The sequence below is a fragment of the Tachypleus tridentatus genome, chromosome 8 (assembly GCF_004210375.1).
Source record: "Tachypleus tridentatus isolate NWPU-2018 chromosome 8, ASM421037v1, whole genome shotgun sequence".
NCBI classification, from domain to species: Eukaryota; Metazoa; Arthropoda; class Merostomata; order Xiphosura; family Limulidae; genus Tachypleus; species Tachypleus tridentatus.
In genome coordinates, this window is record NC_134832.1 from 32206764 (window position 1) to 32220680 (window position 13917).

The 13917-nt window shown below is 35.7% G+C and overlaps 1 protein-coding gene across 3 annotated transcripts in view; it reads right to left on the reverse strand.

Moving 5' to 3' along the window:
* LOC143222109 (uncharacterized) overlaps positions 1–13917 on the reverse strand; it is an 88188-nt gene that overhangs the window by 70756 nt on the left and 3515 nt on the right. The window contains exon 1 of one of the 3 annotated variants that reach the window (XM_076448067.1): positions 3134–3385. The exons of the other annotated variants lie outside the window; for them this stretch is intronic. Within the exon in view, the coding sequence (XP_076304182.1) occupies positions 3134–3222 (89 nt within the window). The 5' untranslated portion in view covers positions 3223–3385. Of the gene's footprint in view, positions 1–3133; positions 3386–13917 lie in introns of those variants that run through there. 3 annotated transcript variants of the gene reach the window in all.

The following is a 13917-nucleotide window of genomic DNA, read 5'->3' on the forward strand; positions in this document are numbered from 1 at the left end:
ACCCAAGTGAATATAACGCTTATGAGTTTCCACAGATCACATTTAAAAAAAGAATAAAACTTCCCGAATTTTCGAATCTCCGTCACACCAAACACGCTCGCCTTTTCAGCCGTGGGGGCATTATAATTTTACGGTCAATTCCACTATTCGTTGGTAAAAGAGTAGTCAAAAAGTTGGCGGTGGGTGGCGATGACTAGCTGCCTTCCCTCTAGTCTTACACTGCTAAATTAGGGACGGCTAACGCAGATAGCTCTCGTGTAGCTCGGCGCAAAATTCAAAACGAACAAAACCAAACCACAGCTAGTGTTCAATTGTTGTATTTCTGCATCCTGATCAATTCAGTCCTCTTATCTGTCGAGTACTTAAGAAATGTTTGTAACCCAAACAATAATTGAGTTTACAACTGAAGTGTTCAGTCATCATCCTACGTTTGTGATAACACAGAGGTTTTGGTTAACATTAAAACAAAACAAACAAACAAAAAAGTCATAGGCTATTTGAATAACAAAAAATATCGTGTTCAAATTTATTGTTAAAGTATCTCCATACGTATCATGTAGGTTATTTCTTTGATACTAGAAGATTATGAAAATAATATACATACATATATATATATATATATATATACACCGTTATCACAAAGTTTCTGGAACCGCACACTCAAGTTATACATATCGTGACCATGTGGTATCGATCACTGTCGTCGGAACATGAAAAAATGTGTTCCTTCTACGCACTGTCCGTCCCCCAGTGACACAACAGTATATCTGCGGATTCACACCAATACCCATGGTGGGCAGAGCACAGATAGCCCATTATGTAGCTTTGTGCTTAATTCCAAACAATCAATCAATCACTTTGTTCACCACAGAGAATCGAACCCTAGTTAATTTTTGTAACTTCGTAAATTAGAGAGAAAGTAAAGCTAGTCATCAATATCCACCTCAAGTCTTGGTTTTAGTTTTGTTTTTTTTCAAACCGAATAATGGGATTTGTAACTTTTCAAATATGGGTATATTTGTTCCTAAATGCGAAGCGTATATTTTTTTCTTCTGAGGCGGAATCTCTGAAATGCCAGGATTCACAGATTGGTCACGCTAACAACTTTGCCACGCCCAATCAAATCAGAGAAACGTCTTAAATGTTTATTAAAAATAAAGCAAAAAACAAGACCTTTTATTTCAAGTAACCCTTTTTATATAATCTACCAATTAACCATTTCTTAAAAAATTGAAGAATGTAACTGATTTCTCCCCACCCCCCCGGATAAAAAGAAACCTAAAATATACGTAGATTGACGTGTTAAGCATCTAAAGTCCACGATTTACACTAAAATAGTGTTTCCTCACTGCAGCCCTTGGGGGTATGTGAAGTATTTCAAAAGGATTAGAGCAACCACACGCAAACTCACTCGCAGTACAAGACGGCAAAACGAACTACATTATTGCGTAAGACCAGCACGCTGTGTTGCAATTTTTTTCTTTGTTTTACTTAGCTGGATTGTGACGTCATTGCTGAGATGAATATATAACATTGCCTAAAGTATTTCATTAATATATATTTAAAAAAACCAGAAATACAACCCCTCTGAAAAACGTCTATGGAAATATACATTTATACATGAACGAGTCGATTTAGAACAGTTTATAAATATCTAACAGGTAAATCTAACCTACACTAAAAATACAAGACAGTTCAAAGGTACAAGACTGTAATTCTAACAGAAGCATCAGTACCTTATAGCTCAAAATTCTCGAGTAAATCTTGTATGTTAAACTGTGTTTTGTTTGTTTGGAATTAAGCTCAAAGCTACACAATAAGTTATTTGTGATCTGTCCACCACGAGTATCAAAACCCAATTTCTAGCGGTTCAAGTCCGCATACGTAAGGCTGTGTCACTAGAGGAGGCTGTATTAGTTAAAAGAAAAACAAACACTACTGTTGCATCGCCGATGAGGAAATTACATCATTTCGATTATTCCCCCAGTTTTTATAGAACAATTTCAATTATCTATTTTGTTCCTGGTTCATTAAAATGACCCTCGGTGGTTCAGCGGTGAGTATAGCACATACAGTCCACTGTGTAGTTTTAAGCTTAACGACAAACATCTTGTTAAAGTCTGTCAGTTTAATTAAACGAAGAAGCCGATATGATATAAATGTGTTTTGCAAGATTTTCAGAGGGTCTAGTTACATCTCGAAAAGACCTGGCGTAGGCAGGTGGTTAAAGCACTCAACTCACAACCTAAGGACTGCAAGTTCGAATCTTCGTCTTACCGAACATTCCCTTTCAGCCGTGGATACGATACAATTGAACGGTCAATCCCACTATACGTTGGTAAAAGAGTAGCCCAAGAGTTGGGGTTGGGTGGTGATGACTGATTGCCTTCTCTCTAGTATTACACTGCTGAATTAGGGACGGTTAGGGAAGATATTGCTCGAGCAGCCTTGCGCAAATTTCAAAAATAAACACACAGAAATCCCCCCTTAAAAGTATACGTTATTGGTAGATCTTTTTCTCCCAATGCATTTTAGATTAAAACACTATAAACCTGGTTTCGAAACTCGTGGTTAATACTGCCTAATATAATTTTAAGTGCTGCGACAATTGACGATTCCTTCTTGTTACCCTTGCCCTATTAAATAACCAGAAAACCTAGCATGGCCAGGTGGTTAAGGCACTTGACTCGTAATTTGAGGATCGTGAGTTCGAATCCCCGTCACACCAAACATGCTCGCCCTTTCAGCCGTGGGAACGTTATAAAGTTACGGTCAAGAGTAGCCCAAGAGTTGGCGGTGGGTGGTGATGACTGATTGCCTTCTCTCTAGTATTACACTGCTAAATTAAAGACGGTTAGCGCGCAGATAGCCCTCGAAAAACAAACCAAACCATATGAATCTGAACACGCAGCGGGGAATTCTGGAGGATTTGACCGAACCTTCAATATTTGTGTTCTAAAAAAATATGCTAGCATAGTTACAGAGCAGCCGCTCATGGTACTTAAAAGTTTTCTACAAGTCTATAATCTTCTGATAACTAAAATGAATACGTTTACAAAGTAAAACAAAAACAATGTTTAAATGAAGCATCGGTCAAGGCAACAGTGTGAAAGAGAACAGTGCGTTTACTTACCGATTAAACCAATGACGTATCAAACTAAAGCCAAAACCATCGTCTTCATATTTTGTATTGTCTTGAGTGTTATATACAGCCGTAGACATTTCAGCTATCTGTTTTGGTTAGAACATACCACGATAACTATAGTATGCCAATACAAGTACCCCGTAAGAGAACGCACACAAGTTTCCTTTGTTCACTGAACAACACGTTCAATGAAGTAAGAGTTGTGCGTGTTCCTCATATGACACATGCCCGAGTGAATCAGGGCAAATCACGACTTCCGCCCAGACGGAACAACATGCTTATCGCGTTTATCATATCCAATATACAAATACCAATTCTCACGCATAGGCTCAGCTTTTATGTGTGGCTTAAATCTTATGTACAAATTATCCTGTAATTTGTATTTCAAAGAACCTTTTTGTAGATATCCTTAGCATATCAGTAACGTCACGTCGTTGATATGTTGAAGCAGTACTATTTCCGAACAAAATGTTAATTATTAAGAGTCTGCAACTTGAAGAGTTGTGAAAATGATTCGACATATAACAGCATCACTAGAGAGCCAAGATTTTTGTTGAATTGCGTGTAATCTACTCGACGGCTGTTTGCTCTTAATTCTGAAATGACAAACTACAACAGTACTCGCCGCTAACTCGTGGACTATTCTAATAAAAAAGAAGGATTTGACTATCTATTTTAAAGTACTCACAACCCCAAGATACAAAACATTATTTATTTTAGAGCGATAAAGGGGCGCGAATCACGAAACCTAGGATCCTAAACCATGCTTAGTTCAGGAAATTTTGCAAAGTAAAATAGATTTTTTGCTGTTGTGTGTGAGTTTTCTGATAGCAAAGCCTCATTGGGCTATCTACTGAGCCCACTGTGGGGAAGTGAACCCCTGTTTGTGGGGTTGTAAATCCATAGACATACCACTGTACTTGCGGAAAGCCGGTGTTATTCAGGACGCGTTTTACTATCCATTAGTGTATAATCAGAAATGTCCTCAAATGAGGCAGTGGTAAGCCTACGGATTTACAATGCTAAAATACTGGGACACAACAGATATCTTAATGTGGCTTTGCTCTGAAATATATCTTATATTTGTTACTTCAGAACAGTACACTGGTGCATCGGCTAACTTCATCAGAATACATCTACTGAAAAACACATGGTACATGTAAACATGTACGGTTACAAATGTGTATTATCAAGGATAAAGCTAAATATACCAAATAAAATGATAACTTGACATCACAACTTCTAAACTTTAGATCGAAAATATCTCATAAAATCGATTAATAATTTTAATCCACACAGGCGTAGGTATATATTTAATTCATATATTTTCTTCCTATGAAAATAACACACTAATTTCGTAAAAATACTCAAATAACAAATACGAATACACAAACAAAGTGATACTCCAACCCCCCTGAGTGAAAGAACCTGCTCTCCCGGTGTCTTTTCTAGGTTATTCGAAACCAGGTGTTTCGAATGACCAACTAGGTTAGTCCAAGAGTTGGCGGTAAGTAGTGATGACTAGCTGCCTTCCCTCTAGTCTTACACTGCTAAATTAGGGAGGGCTAACGCAGATAGCTCTCGTGTAGCTTTGCGCGAAATTCAAAAACAAACAAACCCATAAGAAATAAGTTTACTTACCTTTAAACTCTTAAAACTGCTTGGTAATAACCTTTAGCAAACCTGTTCGATTATAAATATCTGTGAACATCCTGGTTTTAAATAAATAGTAAAAACAAAATATATATATACTGTACTGTAATATTGTCAAAGTACTTTTTACCTCTATTAATATACTCCATTTACTTCGTATGTGTTTCATATCACATCTACATTTGAAGTACAAAATCTTAGTTAGTTGATGAAAGAAACTAACAAAAATAGGGCAAACATCGACTGAACTCCATAAGCTATACTTCTATTCTTATTTTAATGTTAGTGCCATTAGAATTAATACTTAATATGTTTAATAAAAATACATATTTCAAACTTATTTGTTTCACATATTTACGTCAGAACGAATCTTTTACATCATACGCTAAGCACACGGATTTACGACTAATTTAAATTTCCTTAACATGTCGATCTTCGTTAGGAATTATTGGATTTACGACCGAGAATGTTGATAGCGAGGGTAAACAAACTCATGAACGGTTTGGTTTATTTTGAATTTCGCGCAAAGCTACTCTAGGGTTATCTGCGCAAGCCGTCCCTAAGTTAGCAGTGTAAGACAAGAGGGAAAGCAGCTAGTCATCACCACCCACCGCCAACTCTTGGGCTACTCTTTTACCAATGAATAGTGTGATTGCTCGTCACATTATAACACCCCCACAGCTGAAAGGGCAAATATGTTTTGATATGACGGGGATTCGAACCAGCGACCCTCGGATTACGAGTCGAGTACCTTAACCACCTGGCCATGCCGGGCTCAAACTCATGAATCAATGCATTTTAGTCATTATAAATTTTTATTTTATGACACAGTATACTTGTTGTCCGACTGATATATTAAATTAGCTTCATTATTTCTGAGCTTACATTTATTATTCACATAATAAGGCAGCTTCCATTGGTGGAAAATGAAAAAAAGTATAACATTTTTTAAAGAAAACTGACGTTACAATTTTACATCCATGTGCATTGGTTTGAAACTATTTTTCAAAATTAAAATCGCAAATGAAAGTTAATAATTAGAATAACATTCTGGCTAAACAAAGCAAATGATTGTTTGTTTGTTTTAAATTTTGCGCGAAGCTACACGAGGGCTACCTGCGGTAGCCGCCCCTAATTTAGCAGTGTAAGACTAGAGGGAAGGTAGCTAGTCATCACCACCTACCGCCAACATTTGGGTTATTCTTTGATCAACGAATAGTGGGATTTACCGATACATTATAACGACTCTACGGCTGAAATGGCGAGCATGTTTGATGTAACAGGAATCCGAACCCACTACCTTCAGATTTCGAGTCAAGCGCCCCTGGCCAACTGGCTAAGCTTGTTTGTAACAATGGATAGGAATTTGTGCTTTTGAAAACACTTAAAAGTACCAATACTGAGACAAAAACATACTATTTTCTAGAATTCTATCAATATTGGTTACATAGCTCACTCTAATACTGAGCGATATACAACACTGGTAGTTTCCGAAATTGGATGTTAAATTAAAGGGGGTGTTCAACCTCACCCTTTGGTATATATATATTTTTTACATTTCTAAGTGTATGTCAGTTTTACACGTTACAGAAACCAAAACCGATTTTATTCGTTTCCTAGATAAGGCCACGATGAAAATGTTTAAAGTTCAAGGAGGTTGACAAGCTTCTAATCTAAGTAACTTCGTTTTTAACTTTATTATATAATTTCAAAGCTTAACACACAAAGCATTCTTAATTTTAGAAACTCTGGACTTTTGAAAATCTCGTATAATTGTTATTACTGAGCCGAGTCATTCATTCACAGAGTCCTTTCTGTAATAACAAGCTAACAAAGTAGCACTAGCATAAACTTTTAGGTTAACTGTAATTAAATCCTTTAACGTAATATAAACCGTGCCTTTTTTGTTTGGTTGTTTTTACCTGATTTTACGTACACTAATCAGAAAAACCAAAAACTGTAGTTCTAAAATTTTTACGCACTTAGATTGCGAATTGTGATAATCACCATGTTCTTCAGTTCAGTAATTTACCACGTATAAGTCAAGTTCAACGAATTCTAATCCTAACACGTAAACAAACCCATTGAACGCATTCAAAGTTCACAGTGCCAATTACAAGAGGCAAACTGAACATAGGTAGTCAATAATTATGTCCACATCTTTCATTCTGGAGTATGATTATAATCGTCACTATATCGTCTATATCATGTAACTGTGTAACACAAATCACTTAAGATCTACGTATAAAGTCAATGTAAAAAATTTTTCTATTAATAATTGAGTTACGTGTAACAAATCTTAAAATAATGAGTAATAAATCTGTATTTGAAATACTTAAACTTACATTTGGTACTGTAAGCACACTAAATCTTCTTTAGGGTTAAGATTATATTAGTTCATGAATTTTTGAAAACCAACGCTCACCCTCTATAATCTCAGTTGTGTCAATTAACCGTGCGTTAATTTTTTTTTTTCATTAATACTAATAATTGTATTTTGTATCCCAGTAAATTAGGGTTAATTTTCAAAGACAATTTACATAATACTGTATATAAGCTACTCTTTTATTTTCTGTATCTCAATTTCTGCGTAATATTGGTCTAGTGGTCAGAGTTACGTGTAATAAACCTTAAAATAATGAGTAATAAATCTGTATTTGAAATACTTAAACTTACATTTGGTACTGTAAGCACACTAAATCTTCTTTAGGGTTAAGATTATATTAGTTCATGAATTTTTGAAAACCAACGCTCACCCTCTATAATCTCAGTTGTGTCAATTAACCGTGCGTTAATTTTTTTTTTCATTAATACTAATAATTGTATCTTGTATCCCAGTAAATTAGGGTTAATTTTCAAAGACAATTTACATAATACTGTATATAAGCTACTCTTTTATTTTCTGTATCTCAATTTCTGCGTAATAGTGGTCTAGTGGTCAGCGTGTCCGACTGTGGATCAAAGGGTCTAAGGTGGTACAAATGATGCTCTGAATACGTTCCGCATTTCTAGCTGTGGGAACGTTATAATAGTGGCAGTTAGTCCCATCATGCGGTTAAAGAGCCAGACAAAGCTTTTGAGGAGACGAGTATTGCTGACTTCTAACCCTCCTCTGGGTCACAGTTTAAAGGGTGACTCTATTATATAATTTCTCTAATTTCTAATCTAATTCTGTCTATTTCTTATGTGAGACTAGTGAATTGGAGGTTAAGACTGATAGACGGTGTATACCCACGGCAATGTTGTTCCTAATTTCGCAGTCACCTCCAAAACCTAGGATATATTTTATAATTACACGTTGTAGCTTGTATTATGGATCTAGTTTTTTTAATGCAGCGTATTTTGATTAATTTTATTGTATTTTGTTTTGGCTTAAAATTATGGTTATAATATATATATATATATATATACCGGTATCCTAGGGACTGTTTAGCAAATTTGAGAATAAGGTACAATCCACGTTAGAAATTCGAGAATAGATTTATGTAGCAGAAATATTTATATAAACAAAGGAATAGTATTTTTTTTTACGATAAGCTATTTATTCTGCGCCCACCAGGGGTATCAAAAACCAGTTTTTCGTGTTGTAAGCCTTCAGACTTACTGCTGAGGAGCCACTGAGGAGGGAAGTAGGGTACAAAGAGTATATTTAGTAGTTGGAAAGGAATTGTATACAATCAGAACTATTTTGTCCTGTGTATACAATTATAAAGATTCCTATTTTACTTCTCTGACTCATCTTGTTTCCAGAGGTCGCCTTAAAAGAAAATTCTAGTTCTTAAGTTCAGGTTATGGACTTTATTTAATTGTCTTAAGTGTAAACGGGAGAGAAAATCAAAACGTTGCTTATAATTCTTAATATTAAAAATCCATGGTTTGTATTTTCTTATACAAGGAAGAAAAAAGGTTTTGTTTCAAGATTAATGAGTACATAGTAAATACATATAGTAGAACTAATAACCTTTTGTTTTAAACGTTTCACTCATAGCTACACAAATGGTTATTCGCGTACAGCTGTCTTGAATTTCGGACTGCAAGGCCAGAAGAAAGATAATTAATTTGATTATTTTAGTGCACAGCTACAGAATGAGCTACATTTACTCTGCCAATCGCGGTGAATCGAGCCTCTGATTTTAGTGTTGTAAATCCATAAACTCACCGGTGATCTTCCCCCGGCCCCGGGAATGGAAGCTATTAAATAATATTTAACCACCATTCTTATAGAGCACCCATGGCTCCAAAATTAGCTGGGGGCGTTTTCCTTTTTGGTGACAACGAGTTGCAAACCCTGACAGAATGGAAATATATATCCATCATTATTATAAAGCACCCATGACTCCAAAATGAGCTGAGGGTTTTTTTAGATATGTGACAATGGGTTGCAAACCAGGAATCTTCCGATGCATAGTCTGGAAACGCTCACTGCCAGCCAAGAAGTTGTGTCGAAAATTTGAGTAATTAAACGAACTGGTTAAGTGTTAATTATTTCCATAGACACACCGAATCTTTGCAGTATAGTGAAATTATGAAGAAAATTTGAGTAATTAAATGAACTGGTTACATGTTAATTATTTCCATACACACTCTGAATATTTGTGGTGTAGTGTTGTGAAAAGTGATAAAAGTCAGAGAGAAAATAGTAACAGAATTATTTCTTCGCTATTACCGGTATTTATAGAAAACAAAATATAACAGTGACAGAGATTTCCGTTTCACAGACTTCCCATTGTGAAATACCATTGAAATAGCGTGCTAAGGTCTTGTGAAATCCGATAAAGGATTTGATCACACATTGTTGTTTTCATAATTGGAGCATAACATGGTAAAATTTTATTATTCCCTACTTATATCGGGTAAAGGTATGAACGCATCAATAATTATAAGTGAAAAAAGAAAACACAAAAATAATGTATCAGGTCATCCCATAAGTAATGCCCGAAGATTTAATAGAGAAAGTGCATCATCATTTCTGTCTTTGTAGAAGGCTTTAATGACTATAATATGTTGTAGAACGTGTATAAAAATATTCAGTCAAATAAAAAAAACTAACCCAACTCCACTTTTTCAGATCATTAATCAAATAAACCCTTATGAAGATGGATGTGTCTGAGGAGTACATTAGACATATAATGCTTTATGAGTTTAAAAAAGGCAATAGTGCAGCAGAAACTACATGAAACATTCAAGGTTTTTATGGTGTGGAGTCTCTCAATGAAAGAAAATATCGAAGGTGGTTTCAGAAGTTCAGATCAGGTGACTACAGATTAAGTGATGCGCCATGTTCAGGTCATCCTGTCGAGTTAAATGATGATTTACTGCTGGCTACACTTGATGAAGATTGTGCTGTAACACAAGAAGAACTACCACAGAAGCTTAATTCCACCCATTCAACAGTTCACCGTCATCTACAACAGCTTGGAAAGGTATCAAAACTTGGAAAATGGGTTCCCCATGATTAGACACAAGCCAACCTTAGAGCAACAGTAGACATTTGCACTTCTCTGCACTCTCGTGAACGTAACTCACCTTTTTTTTAGAGAGATTAGTGACTGGAAATGAAAAATGGATATTTTATAAAAATGTTAAGCGCCGAAGACAATGACTCAGTGCAGGTAAACTGGTTAAAGCACAGCCCAAAATGGACCTCTACCCTAAGAAAGTCTTGTTAAGCGTTTGATGGGATATTGTTGGTGTGATTCACTTTGAGTTGCTGCTGCTCAATGTAACGATTACATCAGACTTCTACTGTCAGCAGTTAGAGCGCTTGAATGTTGTACTGAAAGAAAAGATGCCTGCTTTGATCAATTGTAAAGGTGTTATGTTACACCAGGATAATGTACGGGCCCAGACAGCAAGGGTCACATCTGCTGGGAAAAACTTCCACATCCTCCTTATCCTCCAGACCTTTCCTCTTCTAATTATCATCTATTCCAAAATTTGCAGAACTATCTTGACGGAAAAGAGTTTGGAACACATGAAGATGTCAAAACTACCCTCTCTACGTTCTTTCCACTCAAACACCAATAATTTTGTAGAAGTGGCATTCAGAAGCTTGTGAATCGTTGGCAGGAAGTAATTAATAATAATGGAACATAAATTATTGACTAAATAACATTAAAAGCTTTTAAAATCCTTTCTCTTTCTCTGAACCTAAAACAGGACATTACTTCAGGGATGACCGGATATATCCTGCTTATACTGAAAGCTTAATTAAAAAGTTAATTTTCGAGTAACAACACTAGCATTCACTAATTTTTATTTTGTGTGTGTGTTTGTTCATTGCTACGCGTAAAATGGCATAATACGTTAGGCGTGCTTTGCTTGCAGCAGGGAGTGAACTTCAAAATTTGGTGTTATAAAACTTCAAGTTTTACTGCTCAGACCTGGCACTACCTGATGGTTAGAACACTTGAGTCGCAATCTGCGGATATCAAGGGTAAGAATCCTGTTACCGAACATGCCTGCCCTGTCAGCAGTGAAGGCGTTATAGCGTGCCAGTCAATCAAAATATTCGTTTGTAAGAGAGTAACCCAAAACCTATCAGTAAGTGGTGTTGACTAGCTGTCTTCCATCTATTCTATTACTTTTAAGTTGGGGGGATCGCTAACATCAGCAGTAATTGTTTGTTTGTTTTCCTTATAGCAAAGCCCCAATAAGCTATCTGCTGAGCCCACCGAGGAGAATCGAACCTCTAATTTTAGTGTTGTAAATCCGTAGACTTACCGCTGTACTAGTGGGGGGTGGGAAACAACTGACTCTCTTAACTCAAAGTTTAACAAATACATTTGGCTGGCTATTGAAGACCCATGTTTACATACAACATAGAACCTTATATTCTCAATCAAATCAAATGATAGTTACATCACAAATCGGAGCTTTTTTACTTAGTACACAAATAAATAAGCAAAACACTTTAAACTAAACATGAAATAATATATTGTTGTAACGTTGCCGAGTACTTTACATTATCTGATTAAAATAATTCAATGTCTTGTACATATGAACTATAACGATTTATTTCTTCCTTGACGTTTTTTACCGCCTTGAACACTTGCACGATGTCGAAAATTGTTATAGGCCTACGTTACAAGTGTCGTTCAAACCTCTTCCACAATACCAGGACTTACTTTTCACAAAGTAACGCAATTACACATTAGCTAACACTCGATATTTCGACAGGTCGTTAGTTAATTAGATCATTATTAAGACTCAAACCTCTCTCTAGCAAATAAACAAATTACGACAATAAAATAAAAATTACAGCATTATGCATATAAAATCCAATTGGCTGTGGTTTTATACAACTTTATGTTCAGACGAAGTTGATCAACTTTAAATAAAATGCTATCAAAAAAGTGATAATACTAAATTTCTCTTTATTGTTTTTATTTTAATTTCGCACAAACCTAAACGAGGGCTCTCTGCGCTAGCCGTCCCGAATTTATCAGTAAGACTAGAGGGAAGTCGTCATCACCTACTGCCAACTCTTGGGCTACTCTTTTATCAACGAATAGTGGGATCGAGTGTTATATTATAACGCCCTCACGACTGAAGGGGTAAACATGTTTGGTGTGACAGGGATTCGAACCTGCGACCCTCATATTACAAGTTGAGCACCCTTACCATCTGGCCATGCCGGGCCCACACACCTCGTGAACAATATAAAACGAAGTCTGTAATTTGAGGGTTAAATAACCTTCTTTGTTATTGTAAGTGCATTTGTTAGACGATGTTATTAGAACGATTCCTTAATAACATGTTACATATTTGATTAATATGTAAAAAATAAAAATAAAAATCTGGGCCACTAAGTATCAGTTTTTGCCTCATGCATGTTCTGGACGTATACTTACTTGTACATAACTGGATATCACAAATTAAATTGAAGGTTAGAACTATAATCCTAATATCAAACATTACTTGAACTTATAACACATGCATCATAATGTGTGAAGTTAACACAGACTACAGTTTCCTGTTTTGCAGGTATGTGTGTGTAGTTTTTTTTTCTTATAGCAAAGCCACATCGGGCTATCTGCTGAGTCCATCGAAGGGAATCGAACCCCTGATTTTAGCGTTGTACCAGCGGGAGACTGCAGGTATGTAAGAATGAAAAGGAATATATTTAGTGAACATTCTGTAATTTGTTTTAAAAGGTTCGGGTTTTATAACTTTCAAAGGGTACAAGAAGTCACCGGGCTCATCTGACATATATTAAAAAAAAAAAAAGTCTTCGAATAACTTAGCAGATCTGGGTAGCAAATACTCATTTTTAAAGGACACAATTTATCAAAGATGTAAGAGTCATACAGTTATGTAGATAATACATGTTTTATCTGTTCTTTGGCTAACCGGAAGCTATCGATAGTGGCGTAGGCCAGGGTGAGCAGTCAGATAGTAAAATAAAGAGATAGACAGAGCGACAGTTGAAGAACAGTGAAAGATGCGGATAGACAGATAGAGAATACCACAACCGAACAAACATATATAGTTATTAATGGACAGAAACATTAAATTGTAGAGTTTTAGATAAGCAAAAAGACAGCTTTTGATACACACAGTAGTGATATATATAAATGTAAGTAGTTAGAGAACTGAAGAAATGGCAGGTTTTTTTTTTTCTTGTTACATGACCTGAACATACACAGCACCATTAGTACCAGATTAAACCCCCCTGTGTTCTACTTCGAACTCCTAAGCATCATACAAGATGTATTTATCGTCTAATTAATTACAGGTTTTGTTCGTGTGACGTAATCAAGTCAAAAACCGTTAACTGTTTCACGCAGACGGGTTTATGAGGTCGAGTATGGGTTGTAATACAACCCAAAATTAAAAGCATAACGTTTCTTTTTCATATTCTTGACCGTTTAGTTACTGAAGAACTGATTAAACAGATAGTCTGTTAACTAAGCCTAATATATACATATTAGTTTTAAATGATTTAACAGATAAAGTCTGTTAATTGAGCCTAATATATATATGTATACAGAGTGGCCCGTAAGTCCCTACCCATCCATATGTTATTATGTTATACTCAATTACGCATGTATTATAAATTTGTTTCTTTTTTTTCAGAGAAATGTGACCGATGTAAGCCCATTTACATTTGAAGAGCG